At 50.9% G+C, this 19,256-nt stretch overlaps 2 protein-coding genes across 2 annotated transcripts in view; one reads left to right on the forward strand and one right to left on the reverse strand.

The window, feature by feature from the left end:
• PXDC1 (PX domain containing 1) overlaps nt 1–3,936 on the reverse strand; it is a 26,019-nt gene extending 22,083 nt beyond the window's left edge. Inside the window, exon 1 of the mRNA XM_079933037.1 lies at nt 3,214–3,936. Coding sequence (XP_079789163.1) covers nt 3,214–3,469 — 256 coding nt within the window. The 5' untranslated portion in view covers nt 3,470–3,936. The remainder of the gene's footprint in view (nt 1–3,213) is intronic.
• On the forward strand, nt 3,484–15,695 carry LOC307192363 (uncharacterized protein; the record flags this gene model as incomplete). The annotated part of the gene is made up of 3 exons (XM_079933198.1): nt 3,484–3,652; nt 3,757–4,621; nt 15,093–15,695. The coding sequence occupies 3 exons, from the start codon at nt 3,484–3,486 to the stop codon at nt 15,277–15,279; spliced, it is 1,221 nt and encodes a 406-aa protein (XP_079789324.1). The 3' UTR covers nt 15,280–15,695.
• Between the last annotated feature and the right edge of the window lie 3,561 nt (nt 15,696–19,256).

Consider the following 19,256-nt stretch of genomic DNA (forward strand, 5'->3'; position numbering starts at 1 on the left):
AAAGTGTTGATTTGACAGTAATCAGGAATCAAAGGTCACCTGACTACTTTGGAAATAGAATCTGTTTCTACAGTGATGACTTCATAAGGCCTGAAACAGGTGTTATTTTTTAAAAAGGATCAAAATAATCCAAGAGCCCCAAACAGTCACTGGGGAAATTCTGCATCCTTGTCTTTTAAAGTGTGAACCTTCCCAGACGAGAGATGGAACAGGCAAGAGACCTTGCCACATCTGGTCAGGAGCCCTGAACCATGTTAAGTATTACGTAAAGGGGATTTAAGTCAAAGACTCGGCCCTACCTGTGTCAGAGTGTGGAAAGAGCAGAAGGGGACACCTTGGTCACCCAGAGATGATATGCACAGAGAGCAGCTACCTCCCTCCCCCAGGCAGGGGCACAAGAAAGGAAGGACGGGTATATCAGATCCAGACGCAGAAGAGCACAAGGTGAGAGGCCAAGAGGCCAAGGAAGAGGACCGAAGAAGCAAGACTAGTCCTGAGGGCAGGCTCGCCCAAACAGAAGACGAGAGAGGTGGGCGAGTGAGCCCCGTGCCGCCACTCCACGCAGGGGTTTAAACATCTCTGCGCACGTGTCACCAGGAAACATACACGTTCCACAGACAGACAGCCAAGGCTAGCACCAGTGTGTGTGCAGAATCAAGGAAAAGTACTCTCTGCACAGAAGCACTCTCCCACTGCAGTACTCCAGGGACCAAGACAGAGGGCTCAGCATCCCCTTCACTGCATGCAGAATCAAAGATGCAAGTCGGACCCAAGGCGCTCCCACCCCCTGGAGGTGTTCAGTCCTGCATTTACAAGAGCTACCAGCCTGCTGCCAGCACGAGTTCTCAAACCTACGCTTGCAAAGCTTTTTAAAGAGATGAGCGGGCCAATGTAACCCAGCCCAGAAACATGCAATAAATTTAAACTGAGGGAATCTGATGGGGAATTGCACTGAGAAAACCTGGCATCTCTAAAACAGCACACACATCTGGATGCCTTTTGTGTGTACGGTTTGTATGTCCAGACGATCTGTTTATGCAAATAGTAAATCCACCTGGAAATAAGGTGAACGCTTCTTTTGCATTATGGCGATGTATCTTACTTAGCAAACGACTTCCCTGGACTTTCCTTCCTTCTAAGGAAGGAAAAGGCCTTCCCTTGGGTGTACAACAAACTCAGGTAGTGCTGGGGGAGGGGCCACTTGCCTCCAGGCAGAGAACCTGGAACCAGACAGAGGGTTCAGGTCACCTGTCCTGCGGCCCCGGGCCTCCACCTCCTCTCCTCCAGGGGTGCTGAGCTGGCCTTGCAGGAGGCCCTCTGGTCAGAACTCCAGCCGAGAAGACATTCCCACAGTCCACCGTGGGCTGTTCGAAAGGCCTTCACACACAACTGGTCCTCACCTGACTGCCGCCCCGCATGTCCCCCACTAAACCTAATACCCATTTCTTGCCGATTTTTCTCCCTTTAGACACTTGAAAGCAGCTATCATACCCCTTCTGCGCCTTGTTTTCTCCCTGGTGGTCACCCTCTTCCTGTCTCCTTGCGGATGGTGCGCTGACACCTCGCAAACCCAGAACCAACCAGGCACAACCTGTGCGGAGGGACAGAGCCCAGGGCGTGCGAGTGCACAGCGCACCCTAACCCTTGTGCTCCGGGTAAGGTGGTTTCCTCACCAGATCCCAAGGCGACTGAAGCTCCGCCCTCCTCCCCACCTTCTATGACCCTCACCAGAAGCCGCTGGGGGTGACAACAAAAGCCACCTTTGTGGAGGGCTTACTACTGCTGGACACTGAGGGTGCACTCCAATCTGCACAAGAAAAGTGAGTGTCAGGTCCTATGTTACAGGGGCGGAGCCAAGTGGGGAGCCTGGAGTCACAGCTGAGCGGGGTCCTCTGACAGAGTGAGACCTGGAGGGCAGGCGGAGGGCAGAAGGGAGGGTATGGGGAGGGTATGGGGGGAAGGCAGGGGAGAGTGGGGGGAGGGTATGGGGGGAGGGCGGGGGGAGGGTATGGGGGAGGGCGGGGGGAGGGTATGGGGGGAGGGCAGGAGAGGGCGGGGGGGAGGGTATGGGGGAGGGTATGGGGGGGGAGGGCAGGCCCTCCACCAGCTCTCGGGGACTCCTGTTTGTTTATGGCCTGCCTTGTTCCAGCATCCATTTGATAAACAACACCACACACACACACAGCAGATCAAGGTAAACTGCTGCCATGCTTGAAATACCACTAAACTCCCTCCGGAGCAGCACGAAAGCGAGACTCAGGGGAGCAGGGCCTGCACACGTGCTGGCTTTGGGAGCCTTTCCAAGTGACGCGTCCGCCCGAGAATGTGTCATGAGAATGAGCTAATTACCCATATAATTCACACACTGGGGTGGGAGCTGTCCCGGGGAGGGGGGCGTGGGGCGGAGTGGAGATTATCCCAAGACCTCAGGCAGATGGGCAGCTTCAGTAAATGCCCCCTAAAGTGCCCCAGGGATCTGCTTAGAGGAAGGCGCTGGGAAGTGTCACCAGATTCTCAGCGCTGCAGGTGGTCACGCGTGTGTGTGGGAGGGGGCAGGGGGGACCCCAGTCCTCCTGCCTCGTCCTGCCCAGTCCTCCTGCCTCGGCTTCAGCCTCTCGCTTCCTCTCCGCAGCCTCCAAAGGCCAGCCCGTGGGCCGAGGAGAGGAAACGGGAAGCCACCCAGTCCCTGCGAGCCAGGAAAGTCACAAGGCGCGGGAGGAGGCCTCTGGGCTCATCAAACTCGAATGCGGACCCACCCTGGTGGCGACGGAGGCCGCGTGGCACCGCGCACTCGGGCTGTTGGTCACCGGGGACAAGAGGCGCGGCCCTGCCGGGGGAGGCCTCGGAGGGGGCTGCCAGACACTACGCGACCCCAGCTGGACGCTGTCCTTAACTCCTCCCAAACGTCCCCCCCGCCTCTCCGGCCGCGGCCGCGGCGGGAGTCGCAGGGGCCGCCCGACACTGGCGCGGGCCGGTGGCTCGCCTTGGGGACGGTCAGGACGCCCGTCTGGCCGGCCTCGGGCCCCGTGCGCCGACTCCTGCGCACCAGCCACTGCACTTCACCGCCCGGGGGCGGGCGGAGGTCTGAGGGTCCCTGTCCCGTGCCGGGGGCCGGGATGTCGCGATCCCCGCTTAATAACCGCCCCTGCGCCCCCTCCCTGCACTTCAAAGGAGCCCCCCCGACCCCCTGCCCCAGGCCGGGCCCGCGCCCACCTTCGCGCAGCGGCGCGAGCGCCAGCTCGGGCCGGTCCTCGGGGAAGGCGTCGCGGAGGCGCTGCCACAGGCGGCCCAGGTCGGCCAGGCTGCGGTGCAGGTAGAGCACGCTGCGGTCCGACCACTCGGTGCGGATCTCGAAGAACTCCTCCTCGTCGCCGCGCCGGCTGACGATGAGCCGGCGGATGCCGTTCACCCAGCAGCCGCGCACGAACATGTTCACGAGCGACGTGCCCTCAAACACCGCCGAGGCCATGCCGCGGGCCGAGCATGCCCCGGCCGGCAGGGGGCGCGCCCGCCCGGGCCTGGGTCCGCGGGGAGTCCGTCCGGAGCCGGGATCGGTCTGGAGCCGGGGTGTCTGTCCGGGGCCGGGGTCCGTCCGAGGTCTGTCCAGAGTCGGACAGATCCAGGATCTGTCCGGAGCCGGCGCTGGTCGGGAGTCTGTCCAGAGTCGGGGTCTGTCTGGGGTCGGCCCGGCCTCCGGGAGCTCTCCGGGATGGCGCGGCGACGAGCCGCGGGTCCGGCCGAGCGGCGGCTTATAAGGCGCTTCCCTTCGCGGGCGGCGCGGCCGCCGACGTCGAGGCCGCGGTCGCGTCCGCCTTCCCCGCCTCCGGGTGAGAGGACGCGCCAAGCGGAGGAGGGGGGGCCTGGCCTCAGCGCCCCGCGCCGCCTCCCGAGCCCGCGCTGCTGGGGCCGCGGGGACCCCCGGCTGCCTGGAGGGGCGGAAACCCGGGCGCCGGCCCCGCCTCTGTGCCCCCGCCCCGCCCCCTCCCTCCCTCCCCTCCGGGCCCCGAGCCGCCGGCCGGGATCGGACGAGACTGGGCAGGGAGGGGGGGCTGGCCTGCGCTCGGCGGGCTCCCGGGGAGACTTCTCTCTTTCCGTTTCTCGATCCTCGGAGACTGTCGGGTCGGGGGGCTGCGCGCCCCACCCGACCCGCGGGGGTGGAAGCTGCACGTGTGCCGGGAGGGGGGCGAGGGCGGGGCGCACCCGCTCCGGGGACCCGGCGCCGGTGCTGTCGGCCAGGTTCTCGTCCGCGCGCCGCCCGCCCATCTACCCTGGGCCGGGCCGGAGGCCGAAGCCGCCCGCCCCGCGTCCCCCGCGCATTCCAGTCGCGCCACCGCCCGGCCACGGCGCGGACGCGGCTGGGGACAGATGGGGACACGGTGGGACAGACGACGCGGCAGGCCCGGGCCAGCCAGCCACAGGGTCCCCCCAAAAGGAGAGTGGACGCCCTGCTAAGAAGTGGGACGGGCCGGCGGTGGGAAAGGGTCCCCTCGGAAAGAGCGTCCCCGCGTGAGCTGGGGCCCTTGGTGAGCCGGAGAGATTTCGAAGTGGACCCGGGGAAGCTGCCCCAGTGGAGAACCGGGATTCACGGCCGCCTGCCCCTCAGGCTGCTCCTAATTGGGAGGTAATTTCGAGCGATAGTTAAGGAATCCGGTTAGTTCAAGTATTGGAAGTTGGTTCTAGAGGGTCTCGGGTGACCTCACATCGCCCCAGGCTGGGGAGGCACAGCCAGGGCGAGGCCCGTAAGCGCTCTGCGCTCCTGGAAAGTATCGACAGCCCAGCTAGGGCGCAGAAACGATGGGGACCGAGGGCAGGTTGTCGGTCACGTGACTCGATCCAGACCCGGGGTCGTCGGTCACGTGACTCGGTCCAGCCTGAGGGCAGGTTGTCGGTCACGTGACTCGATCCAGACCGAGAGGTGTGTCTCACTGCTGCACACACGCGCACACGCACACGCACACACATCACCGCCTCCAGGTTTTACTCAGACTGCTCCAGTGACTTGCCCATATCAGACCTTCAAAGTTCATCCAAGTTTATCTTTACCTCCCGTTTGCCTTGTGAACTGGGAAGAGAAGGTGTTTTCCACAACCTGGAGACTCCCCAACCTGGCGACAGTCAGTAAAGGCTGGTAACTGATGGACTCACCACCTAGTCCGCAGGAGGGACCTGAGGGTAGAGGCTGAGGAAGCGGGCAGAGCTGAGTTCTGCCGTCCCCCACAAAGCCCCACTGAGGTCTCCCCCCGTCGTATCCTCCCTGGGTACACACCCCCTCTCCCACTGCCGCTGGGCTGAGCAGAACCTCTCCGACCACAGTGAAGGTGTTTTTATGCATCCAATAAATCTATCCTAGGAGCAATCAGGTCTCCTTTTCCCTGTTGCCTAGGAGACCTAACTTCGTGAGGCTGCTCTTCAGTTGTGCCAGGCACTCTGGTCACTAAAGAGAAGGAAGCTATTTCCTGTCCGCAATATTTGTTTGTTAAAGAGACCTGGAACTAGAGAGTAAAAATAACAACGGCCCCAAATCACTAATCATTACAGAAATTCCGAGTAAAACACAATGAACTGCCACTTTTTAATCCATTGCATTGATACAGATTTTTAAAAATCTATTAAGAGAAATTATCCAAAATCTGAAAATAAGACCAAAAGGATGGCGCTCCTTTCAACCTCGTTTTGAAGCGTTGTTTAAAAGCTCAAGGATTACTTACTTTTCTAGGAGAAGTTTCTGTTGTTTGATGTTGCTGTTTACTATTAATGAAAAGCTGAGTCTCTATAAGGTCATGTACCAACTTGTAGATTTGTGCCTGGTAGAGATGCAAATAATCTTTGCCCCAAAGAAAAGGTAACTTCAAAGGTTATAATTATTTCCCTGTAGGACATTAACTATGTTTATATCTAGCCTAGCAATCTTATTTTAATATAGGTTAAGGACTCTGTAAACCCATTTCCCCAAATGGTCTTTGAATCAGCTTTTTCATCTTACAAACGTCCTCATTAGTTAATGAGGTGAGTAAACTTTTGGCCCATGTGCATGCCATATTTGTAGAAAGATGTGAGAGTCATATTTAACTTTGGAAAATTATACTCAGGGAAGTCTGACAAGAACAGGAATTTGTGCCGGCTTACGGAGAGACACGTACCCTCGCGCGCTGATTCGGGGCGTCCGGGTTGGAAAAAGCTCTTTGGAAGGCAATTTGGCCGTTGTTGTTGAAACTGAAAGTGCACAGCAATTCCTCTTGTGACCCAACAATTCCTCTTCTAGGAGTAAGTCCCGAGAAACATTTCCACACAGGCACTTAGAGAAATGCGCAGTGTTTGCCACGGTGAGAAAGTGGAAAGGACTTCAGTGGTCATCAAAAGTGGAATGGAATATAGACTGGATGAACAACAAGGTCCTAGTGTGTAGCACGGGGAACTATATTCAATATCCTGGGATAAACCATAATGGAAAAGAATAGAAAAAAGAATGTATATGTGTGTGTGTAACTGAGTCACTTTGCTGTACTGCAGAGATTAACATTGTAAATCAACTATAGTTCAATTAAAAAATACTTTTAAAAAGTGGAATGAATAAATTAGTGGCAGATACATGGGATAGAATACTCTACAGCCACAGAAGATGAATCAGTCCTAAAAGTGTGGCTAGATCTCAAAACCAAAATGTCAGTGGGAAAACCGTCAATGAAAATGACTGTGGGTACAGCACAGTTATATGGACGTATATGACAAAACAATACTAAGTGGAAAGGTACCTGCCACATCCTTCAAGGTGCCTATGGGGTAGTGAACAAAGTCAGGATGGGAAGGTGTCAGCAGGGACTTCTGCTGTATCTGTAGTGTCCTTGTGTACATTTCTGAATCAAATGGATGCACGTATCACTTGTGTAACGTTTTAAAGGGGTATCTCGGCACTGTGGGAGTTTGGAAGTAAAGAGCCAGCGTGTGCCCAGTGCTTGACTCTGGGAAGTGGGATTAGGTCCTAGTGAGCTTTTCTTCTCAGGCTTTTTCTGTTACTTAAATATTAGATGATGACGGTGATGAGAGAATCTCTGACGTAAGTACTAGAACTTCTAGTCCAGCCCAGCCACCAAGTCCAGTGTATCATCTCACGCGGCGCACCTGAACTCTCTTTGCCTGGGTTTGCCTCTCCATGTATCAGGAATTGAACACAAAAAATATAAGAAGTCCATGTCTGCTGTGAGGACAAATAAAATGATAGAGGGCAGGCAGGGTGCTGGTACACCTCTGAGGACCTGTGTTGCGTAAACGTCAGGAACAGACACAGAAAAGACGAGTGGTTTCAGGTTGTAAATCGGGCTGACTGGGTAGCCTGGTGCCTGAGGCTACATAATACAATGTGAAACCGGGGAACAAAGCTCTCTGGGTCACCTGCCTGTCTGCCAAGGTGGGTAGAATTACAAAGGTGTGTCCGAGGAGGAGCCCTGGTTGTAGGCAAGCGCTTGGGAAACCAGATACTTTAATCTGATTCTTAAGAGTAACAAATGGGAATGAAAGAAAGGCTTCATGAAATTCAAGGCCTTTACTTGGACAGGACGATCGCTTTACTTGGACGGGACGATCGCTTTTCTGTTTACTTTTCTCCTGCGGCTGTTTTGTTTGCGCTTAGGTTGTTTTGTAAGTTCTGTCCTTGCTCCCTAACACTCACAGTTAAGAAAAGAAAGAGCAAAGGTTGGTGGTCACTCCAGGTCACCCTCCGTGTCCCCCTCGTTCTGCATCAGAAAACATGGTAGGGAGCTGGGGGCTCAAGCCAGGAGGTTAGACGGGGCTGGGGAGGCGTTCCTGGCCGCAGCGGGGCCCTAACCACACCTGTTCCACAATTCGTAACCACCCCACCCCCATGCTACCGCCGCCATATGCAAAGTTGGAGCTAGAGTGTCCTTTGCATCACTGCCTGTGCTTGTGATGAGTTGGGTAAACTAGTAACAGGGGCACCGTGATTTTTAAAAAATTTTTATTGGAATATAGTTGATTTACAATGTTGTGTTAGTTTCTGCCGTACAGCAAAGTCACTCAGTTATACATATAAACACATCCACTCTTGTTTAGATTCTTTTCCCATATAGGTCATTACACAGTGTTGGGTAGAGTTTCCTGTGCTCTTCAATAGGTCCTTATTAGTTAGCTGTTTCATATATAGCAGTGTGTATATGTCAATCCCAGTCTCCCAGTTTATCTCCCCCGGCACCGTAACCATGAGTTTGTCTTCTACATCTGTGACTCTGTTTCTCTTTTGCAAATAAGTTCATTTGTACCATTTTTTAAGATTCCACATAGAAGCAGTATCATACATTTGTCTTTCTCTGTCTGACTTACACCACTCAGTAGGACAATCTCTAGGTCCATCCATGTCGCTACAAAAGGCATTAGTTCGTTCCTTTTAATGGCTGAGGAATAATTCACTTTGAGTCCCGCCCACGGGAGGCGGGGCAGTGAAGGCCCCGCAAACAGAGCTCTCCTTCCTCCCTCATCAAATGAAAAGCAGTGGTGAGGCCTCAGCGCTGTGAATGCTTTCGGCACAGTGGCTGGTCTGACGCTCATGTCAGCCCTCAGGGGTAGGGAGGAGAGCTGCCCCTGCAGGTGAGGAAACTGGGGCTCCCAAAGGGGCTGAAGTGCTCCTGGACCCACGGCTGGCCGCAGACCGAGGCCTCCCGGCTGACCCCCCAGCCTCCTCCGGCTGTGGTCCAGCCGCACTGGCTTCCTCTGCTGGCTCCAGAGAATCTCCTATGCGGACGGTGGGTGTCAGGCTCGCGGGCCTAGTGGGCCTTACCTGCCCCAATGCCCCGCTGGACTGAGGAGTCCCACATCCTTTAGAACAGTGATTCTCAAGCCCTAATAGGCCTGCGAATCCCCTGGGAGCTTGTGAAAAAGCAGATCCTGATTCAGTGGGTGGGGCCTGAGAGTCTGCATTTCTGACAAGTTCCCAGGAGGCCCCGGAGCTCATTTTCTGCAGAGGCCGCTCTGAGTAGCAAGGTTGATTCTAGCTTCAACCAGACAAAGCAAGTCTGGTGTCGGGCAACCCGTTTTGCCATCTCACGGTGTCCTCACTGTTCATGATTGTAACTAAGCGTTAATTATGTTTTCCTGGCTGGAATGTCATCCCCACGAGGACAGGGACAATGACCGTCTCCTTCATACTGGTACATACTGGTACATACTGGTACACCCAGTGCCTAACACAGTGCCTGGCACGTGATAGATGCTCACTAACTATCTGCTGAATGAATAAGGTGAGTGAGGGACACGAATGACTGAGCCACCAAAACGCCGCCGTCCCCCGATTCCCAGCAATGAGACGTTTGGGAGGGTTTCATAGTCTTATCATCAAATCCGTATTTTCCTGGAGACCCAAATTCCATGCATCAAGCCATCTAAAAGGGGTTCATGGTGATCATCTCTTCGGAATGGGATCACAGACTTTTTATTTTCCTTTGTGCACTTTCCATGTTTTCCAAATTTAATGCAATAGGCGAGCATTACTGCAGTAATTCAAAGGAAATTTAAAAGTTCATCTAAGCAGATTCTCTCTTGGTCACTTCTGCTTTATCACCACAGACGCTGAGCTGGCTGTACTGTAATCAGTCACTGTGTTCAGTGTCTCCGTTTCCAGACTATAAAGTAAGGTTGGGCTGGAGATGACCACTGCGCCTCACTGGGAGGTGAATTCTCTCTGAATTTGTCTTTTCGTCCATGTATTCCTTCTCATCCCTGTTACTTGCAAGGAATCCTAATCTCATATCCACTGACCTCACCTCTGTGGGTTCTTGCCACCCGGAATACCGTTCCACGATACCCCTTTTCTGAGGACGGAATTTGTTGCTTAAGTCCTGAGTAACAGACTTCCCCGCTGCAGCTGAGGTGTTTACATAAACTTAAGTCACCATTTTTTAACGTGATGCTGAGAAAACTCAATGAAAACCCAAGACTGTTTAAGACTATCTGTCTTAGTCACAGCATGAAATAATCCTGTTGGGAAGGGCTGCTGGAGTTTTACACTTCTCAGTGTAAAATTTTTTTTACATTTACATACTGTAAAACATTACGTTACAGTAAATAATGATCAATTAACTGTAGCGAATGTTGGTTGTAAAGTTATTCGTGCTCCTGGGGGTAGAGATGTTGTCCTGGGTATATCTGCATTGGTTGCATCACACAACCCAGAGTCTAGACTGGTACCCTGGGCACATTTCATTCTATGAGTGAATGAAAAGGAGACGGAGGTACTTCCAGCTTGTTCAAGAAATCAAGGGGGGAGGTTTGGGTCGATGTTCACATCCTTTGACATCCGATCATATCTATATGCCCCGGCCTCCCGCCAGTTTTGTGCAGCTTCCGTATCCACTCACACCATCGGCCACTTAGCACGAGGTGAGAGAGAATCCCTAGGTAAGAAGACCAGGGCTGAATCCCACTGCCCCTCACTTTATGCAGATGTTTCTGAAAAGATGTGGACTAAGTACGTGTCTATAAATTTGATTGAAAGGAGCAGAAATTTGTAAAGGGAGGATGTATTTGGCCACTCAGTCTCACCCACATCGAGGGGCTTGATTTGTCCCCGACGGCATTACTGAGTAGCAAGGACCTACTTTGGGGGGAAATTATATGATTTGGGCCATTTAAGAAAGGAAATATGGGGCAGTTCTGGGGCTCAGCAGGTGTTTGGAGAGGCGGGCATCCTGTCCACAGCAGGGGGCAGGCAGGGGTCCATGAGGCTCCTGAGCCGGTGAGGACAGAACGAGCAGCTCCTGACCACCGGCCATCGCATGGGCGTGGCTTCCACGGGGCGGGGTGTGCCGGCAGCCATTTGTCCTCCGGATTCCGGATTCCCACTTCACTTCGCACCCACCTTCCAGAGCATCCCTGCTGCCACGCTCCCGGCCACACCCCCAGGTGACAGCCTCTTCCTTTCCCCTCTTTCCAAGGCATAAACTCTTTCTCCTGCCCCACTGTGTCCTTCCTTTTGGAATCTCAGGAGCATCCTTCTGGGGCGGGAGACCCTTGTTTCTCTTCGCCTTTTTGACACGACAATTCGAGTTCTTCCTGAGTGTGAGTCTAAGGAAATGAGAGGAAATGTCCATCAAGATCATGTTTGAAGTTATCATACACAGGAGTCACAGGTGACCCTCCTTTCTTTTTCTTTTTTTCTTCCTTTGCGGTACGCGGGCCTCTCACTGCTGTGGCCTCTCCCGTTGCGGAGCACAGGCTCCGGACGCGCAGGCTCAGTGGCCATGGCTCACGGGCCCAGCCGCTCCGCGGCATGTGGGATCTTCCCGGACCGGGGCACGAACCCGTGTCCCCTGCATCGGCAGGCGGACTCTCAACCACTGCGCCACCGGGGAAGCCCAACCCTCCTTTCTAAGGCTGATACCCACATCCTGATTTCCTCTTTGGCTTTTGTGGACATTTGTATTTTCATTCCCAGATGGGCGCAGTGCAGGCAAGGCCATGTTCATAGAGCCTCTGAGTTTAGTCTCTTCTCTCTGACTCTCTGATCCGCCTGGATGTTGACTTCCACGTGGCAGCCCGAGTGACTTCACTCGGTTGTCTGCACATCCCAAGTATTTCAGCTATTGTCAACTTTCTGCTATCCGTCATCTCGGGACTGTGAGTACCTCACTGATGGGGCTTCAACAGGCACAAAGCATTCAGTGAACTGAAACCAGAATAAAGGCTCAGGGCAACGGCACAGATGCCCATGCCGTGGTTCAAGGAGTTGACTTTTACAGAAGTAAGTACATTTGTATTCGTTGTTATGGTGAATTGTTCTGACCCTCACCCAGACAGGAAAATAATGGAAGTTTCTTTTCCCAAGTGCTCCTGAACGCAAACATTCCAGATGACCTGGCCTCAGCTGGCCCAGAGCAGAAGTCGTAAGATTGAAGAAATAAGTAAATAAATTTTTAAAGAGATGGAGGGACCACTGCTTTCCGAAAACATCCGACTCGGGCCAGTGATTGAAGATGAGCTCAGGACATGTGGAACGTTTGCTTCCTCCTTACTTAAAATTGTTTAAGTTGCTTGTATTGACCCTCTAAGCGAGAGGAGAGCATGTGTGTGGCACGTTCATGCTTGAGGGACTTCCTCTCCTCCATCGCCTCCCCAGATAGATAGATATATATATATATATATACACACATATATTCTAGAAAACCAGTGCTAGTCTGATGTCCAACTCTGGGCAGAGCGCAGTTTAGAAGGTAAGCAATTGCAGACGCTCTGTCAAGCTTTGCTCTTTGTTAATAATCTATTTACAGGTCAGCACACCGGCACCTCCTTTGAGTCTGATTATACTCCTAACCCTCCAAGTTCAATGTCAGCAGATCCCGGTCTGACAGTAAGTGAGATTGCTTTCTGGGTTTGCTAGTGTACCGCATTTGAAAGACAGACTCCGCCCATAGCAGCTGCTATGGTGGAGCCCGCACTGTCCCTTGCAGGATGGTTTTATTAAAGGCCATCTCCCTGGGAGAACTGGTCTACCTGGGTGGCAGTGTGGGCCTGTTCCAGGCAAATGGCCAAGGTCTGCATGATCTCCACGTACTTCACCCCTGTAACCGTGACCTCCTGGATATTAGGCACTGTCTAGTCTTCAATGATAATAGCTCTTGGTGATTAATTTTGCTGCTTTTGATCGCTTCCGGGGAAACGGGTTTTGACATGTAGTCAGTATCTTTCAAACTGAGAGCAAATGGAATTGAGGAGACTGTTTTCCAATTTATCCCAACAATTTAAAGTCCCATGTTAGAAAAATGCAATTCTTCCTGGAATACAAACACATACCAAGGGTTCAATTACTTATTATAACAACTTCCTTCCAAAAAGTGTTTGAAGTGGCTTCCAAAACAACGAATAAAAGAATGAAATTGACAGCTAAGGATTTGGGGCAGAAACCGAGCATTACCTAAATCACCTCATTTTCCCATTTCTCTGGCTGCTCATTTCACCCCAAGAGGCATAAGAAATGAGGAAGGATGACCATCGGGGAAAATGACATGGAATCTGGGAATACCCTGTTTAAGTCATAGGCTCACAGGAAAACATTATTTAGACCATTTTTTACACCATTTAACTGTTATATACAAATCTAGAATTAAAAGCATTTTAATAAGGTGGGTAAAAATATTTACACATATTCCAAATGATCACGCGGTAGATGCTGCATCGTACAGGAGGCTTGCACCGTCCACCTCCTTCTGCCTGCAAGGTTTCTTCCTTAATAGCTGAACTTTTCCTCTGAATTGGCTCCCAGCTGGGAGAACAGTCAGTGTTTTCAAACAAAAGGCACTTCCAGGAACTCCTAAGTCAAAGAACTGGTCCAGAATTCTTTCAGTTGTGGGGAGTGGGCAGGAGGGAACTTTTCTGTCTCCTCTGAATCCAGTACTTGGTGGTCCCCTGCTTCTTTAGTGAAACAACAAAATGGCCGGAAAACACTTAAAAAAATGTTTCTATGACAACGTGGTATGAATGAGCACACTTCCTAAGGAAATGAAACTCCTAAAAGCTTCTGTGACTTTACTGGTGATCTCAAGAGAAGGCTTTTTCTGTTTGGTTGGTTTTTTGTTTTTTTCTTTTCAGTTCACTGATTATAAATCCAGGTTCAAAACTTAGGACTCTTTACCCAAATAAGCAGTTATTTTTTTTACGTGTCATTTTTTTCACCCCTCCAATTTAATTTTTTTAAATATTCATCAACACAATCTCCCTTTCCTTGTAAAAATCCCTCCTTGTCACCTGTCCATCTCTTTTCACCACTCACTCCTTCACTGATTCAACAGATTTTTTATTGTCGGGTCATAAATCTAGTGAGAACAGCACCAAAATGAGCAGGAATTTGTCTGAACCTTTGGTGCTTCTTCAGAAAAGATAAACAATCCCTCTGGATCTTGAGAAGTAACCAGGTGGTCTGGGTTTTCCTTTATGTTTTTTATTTTTATTTATTTAAAAATTTTCTTGAACTGTAGTTGATTTACAATGTTGTGTTAATTTCTGCTGTACAGCAAAGTGACTCAGTTATACATATATATGTATATTCTTTTTCCTATTCTTTTCCATTATGGTTTATCACAGGATATTGAATATAGTTCCCTGTGCTCTACAGTAGGACCTTGTTGTTTATCCATCTTATATATACTAGTTTGCATCTGCTAATCACAAACTCCCAGTCCAGCCCTCCCCCAGCCCCACCCCCTTGGCAACCACAAGTCTGTTCTCTATGTCTGTGAGTCTTCCTTTATGTTTTTTTAAATTTAGATTTGTTAGCCCGAGAGATCAGGAATTCCTGGCTCTTGAGGACTGGGAGAGAGGGAAGATGATATTCTAGAAGCTGGTCAGGTACCTCTGATGAGTGCATCTATCAATTTTTAATGCCACCAGGGTTTAATTTCAAAGTGGAAGAAATTTGTGGCAGACTGGAAGCAGTAGCTGCCGCATCCCTGACTGTAATCGGTGTGAGCTCTTTAGAGCCCTGTTTCATTTTTAGGAGATGGCCATGCTGTCCATTCCTTTTCTAGAATGCACCCTGGAGATAAGGCTCGGGGTATTTGCTGCACAGCCAGACGTCAGACCGTTCATTTCTGCACCAATTTTTCTCCCCCATTTTAAGGGACCTTTCTCTGTGGTAATGAGCTCACTTACAGATTGATATCTCTAGGGGCCCCCGTGTGGGACCTGTGTAGTAAATTTAGAGCAGCACATTCAATTTGTCATAGCAAATACCTCCTGTTCTCTTTATAAAATTCACATACACATGTCTTGTCCTGGATTTAGTTAGCTTGTTGACTAGTGGAAACACTCATCAAGGAGAGAAGCTATGGGTATGTTACTTTATGAACAGGAATTTCCCAAACTTCCAATTTCATTCTTCAGATGAAAAGAATGAACACCACATGGTAAACTTTTGCCGTAAGAGTTTTGCTGAAACGCACACTAATTTTCAGCAGTCAAGAGCATTGTGTCTGAAAGAAAGGAAGAGATAGGGAAACACAGTCAGCTCTCACAATAGATTGAGAGTGACTGTGTGAACGACAAGGATAAAGATGAAAATAACCGTGTCCTTCTTTCCCCCCTTTTCACCCTAGTGTGCCGTTTGTTTGCATCTTCAGTGCCAGGCGGGGGTCTTTCCCAGGTGCCTCCCCAGAGCCAGCCGTCCATGTTCTGCACAGCCAGGCATCCTCTCAGGGGGACAGCTCTGGCAGCCGCATCTTTTCTTTAAGGAGCACAAAGACCTCGAGATTGCTTTCTTTCTGTTTTGCATCACTTCCCTGACTAATACAGACACACTGTATTTGCATAACATAGTTTTGGTCCGCATGGGACCCCACCTCCAGCTTCCTGAATATGCATTTTATTCTGTGCGATGTCTGAATGTCGCATCTCTAATCTCATCACCAGCCTGTGTACTTCCACTGAGTTATTCTCCAGGCTTTAGAACCGCACCTCCCATTTGTAAGCTGAGCTAACGATTACATTTTCATCTCTGAAAGATGTTAAATGAAAGCATGCTTTGTGGGGAGAATAAATGAAAGATCTCAGCATGAGTGGCCCCTGACCCCCAGCCCAACGTCTCTGCTTGCTCAGTGGAGGCTGGAGCATAAACTCCCCTTTCTCTCGAACATTCATCTTCACCCGGAGAACCTTGCAGGAACTACGCTCTTAATACAGCACTGTTTAGCCCCCTTCACTGAGACGCTTTCATTTGATCAGCCCAGAGAATAACCATTTCGCAGCCTTGGAGACAGAGTTCAGTGATTGAAGCGTCAGCCGAGGGAAACGGCGTGGGACCCCAGATAGCTGGGATCGATGAAGAAACTCTCCATCCCTAAAAGAACAGGACAACAGACAGATTGCAGTTGCAAAAACTACAATCAGAATTTCGCTGAGGTAGGTCAAAGGCAGAGTCAGAATCACTCTTCCAAGTCATTTCCATTTCTTTGCGTTCTCACTTAGGGTTAGCTGCTTTGGGGCCAAATGATTTCGTTTAACCCTTAGCGCAATCCTTGGAGGTTGATTTTTTTTTTTTTTTTAATCCTCATTATACAGTTGAGGAGCCGGAGGCAAGTGACTTGCTCTAGGTTCCACGGTAAGGGAGGGATCAGAGCCGAGTCACTGGGTCTGTGGGTTTGCAGTAATGTGCAGGTTCAACTGTCACCCAATCCTGGGTCTATCCCTTCAGTGTCTTCAGGCCGGTTTTCTAAGACCTTCCAGGGCAAGACCACACTCACGTCAAACCTCCTTCTGCCAACTCTGTGCTTTGCCAGCTGACACTTCCTCTTACGGCTTTTTTTTTTTTGCCTCGGGACCCGCTTTCTGACAAGATGGGCGTTTTCTACACCCGGCTCATCACCAGAATCATCTGGGGTGCTTATTAAAAATAGAAGGGCCCCCACAAAAAATAGAGGTGCCCCAGCATCTCTTGGAGACTCCGATTCATGGAGCTGGGGGTGGGCAGGGGCCCACAAGTTTCTTTGTGTAATTCTGATAAATAATCAAGCTGGGGAAGAGATGTCATTTCCCCAAAGTTTTTGACCCATGCACCCCTTTCATGTAATATATAATCTGAAAACTCCTTCAAAAGTAAAAAAACTCCTTCAATATTAAAAAAAAATTTATATGATGTTCGCCAAAAGTCATTTTAATTTTAGTATCTTATTTCAGATCAATATGATATCAAAGGATGTCAGAAAGTATTTCTAATGTAATATTAATGATGATCATAATTTGTAAGATGCATTTTTACTTTTTCTCCCTTCACGAGTGACTTGTGATATGTAACATACTTTAATTTTATACAAAAACGAACACACAGTTTTTTGGCAAACCAATTTTTAAATGATTTTTATATTGTGTTTGGTTTGGGCAAACAACAAATATTACAATGCAGCTTGAAATTTAACCATGTTAAGGGCATCAAAAGTGGACCATGGGGCTTCCCTGGTGGTGCAGTGGTTGAGAGTCCGTCTGCCGATGCAGGGGACGCGGGTTCGTGCCTCGGGCCGGGAAGATCCCACATGCGGTGGAGCGGCTGGGCCTGTAAGCCATGGCCGCTGAGCCTGCGCGTCCGGAGCCTGTGCTCCGCAATGGGAGAGGCCACGACAGTGAGAGGCCCGCATACCGCAAAAAAAAAGAAAAAGTGGACCATGGACTTAATTTTTAAAGAATTTTCATATTTTGTTTCAAAATGATAAGATAAGGGAGAGGGTGTTTCTTTTGTTAGATTTTAATTTCAATAAATGGAAAAGGAATTGGATACAATGATTACTGTTTTTTCTCTTTTAGACAATGGTCTGGATATCCTGAACTGACATCCTGTAAGAATTTCAATGTATTGAACGTAACTGGTAAAATTTTGGAAGCTTATGTGAGGAATGATTGTTATTTTCTTCATAAACTTGGATTTAAATGTCCGTATTCCAAATGCTTTGTTGATTTAACCAATGGCCCATTGCGGGCATGAATTACACAGTGTAAAACTAAGATGAAGAATCACGTAAATGCTGCCAGGAGAGGCAGCGCGGCCTGCTGTTCTCAGCGAACCGGGTGACAAAGTCCCATCCCTCCTCCACGGCCGCCGCGGGGCCTCCCTCCTGAGTTCTCAGAGCTGCAAGCTGTCCAGTAGTAAAGGGAACCTCTGAATAGCTACTTTGTTCATTTATGATTTTAAAGCGAAGGTAGCAGCAGGTGCTGTCAGCGCCTTCATGACTTGAGCCTCTGGAGCAGGTTCAGAGACGCCCCTGGGGACCCGGGAAGGGGTCGGGAGGCTCTGCGGCTCCTGGTACCTCAGCGAGGTTCTCAGTCCCAACCGCCCATCAGAGTCATCGGGGCAACTTTTAAAAGATGGGTGCCCAGGCCCAGCGCAGCCCATTAACCAGGCTCTTTGGTGGAAGCTTCCAGTGTCAGGACCAATCTCCGCAGGTGATTCCAACGTGTGGCTGTGAGCCAGCAGCCCAAGGGGATGAATCGGACACTGTGACAGGCTTAGCGGTGGAAGGAGTTTGGGGGCAATTAGACCTAAGGCCTGAAACCCCATCAGGGTCCTGGCCTTCTCCGTGATGCTCCGTGTCTTCAAGGAGTCCACAGCGCCTTGAGGAAAGCACACACACCCAAAAAAGCATTCTGCCTGAAGGACTTTGAAGCTTGCCTGCAAGTCACTGTTAAAGATGACACCTTTGCACATGCAGGTTTTGGAGGCCACGCCCACATCACTGAGCACGCTGTCACCACCACCCCCGCCAGTACAGGGTGCTCCCCAGGTCCCGCTTGAGGACAGTGTCTTGTAGGAGATGCCAGCTCCACCACACACGTTCCTGAGCGCTGGCTCTGTGCCCGGCCTCACACTGACCCCTGACAACATGCAGATGAAGCTGTGGCCCTGCCCCAAGAACCTCCATCCAGTCGGGGACAGATGAGCAGATCAGGGGTTACAGCCGCTGTGCTGAGAGCCGAGACGGGGGTGCCGACAGCATCCTCACCGCTGCCACCGTCCCAAAGGTGACATGGGTGGGGAGCCAGCATTTGAGCAATTTCACCTTCTTTGCACATTCAGATATATCATATAGAAACCTATAGAATGCATTAAAATATCTAGTTCGCACGTGTCTGTGTGTATGTACCTGTGTGGGTGTGTATATATACAGCTTTTGTTGTTGTTTACAGAACAGACGAGCAACCGCGAAGTATTCCATGGGAAACTTCCTTCCACTGCAAGTAATGGGCTCATTTCAAATAGTGGCTAAACGTGTCATCTTTGGATTGGGGGCTTGTGGGAGCAGAGGCTGGGTGAGTGGGTTGGAGCTGACGTGGGAGCTCTGCATGCCAGGCTGGGCATTGTCTAGAGGTGTTATTCTGAACGTTATGAAGAGCTGTGTGTGCGCGCGTGTGTGTACACGTGCGTTGGGGGAGGGTGGTTGTGTATGTGTGTGTTGGGTGTATGTCGTGTGGGTGAGTGGCGTGTGGTGTGTGTGTGTGCGTGCCCAGGCACGTGTGTTGGAGAGCATGTGTGACATGAGCAGACCTATCCTGGGGGACCCCTGGTGGCAGCTGTGCTCTACACTATTGGGGGACAGTCTCTGGTGGGGCAGGGTGGGCAGGTAGGAGTCCGTTGAGTCAGAAAGTTCCCTTGGAAACAGAAGGAGAGGGGCAGGAGAGGGACCGTGGAAAAGGGACTGATGTCAGATTTGGTACCAACCAGATGCGGGGCCTGGGGGAGGGTAGCAGGGCTGTGAGCTGTGCTCCTGCCTGGTGGT

This window comes from Stenella coeruleoalba, assembly GCF_951394435.1.
Source record: "Stenella coeruleoalba genome assembly, chromosome: 10".
NCBI lineage: Eukaryota > Metazoa > Chordata > Mammalia > Artiodactyla > Delphinidae > Stenella > Stenella coeruleoalba.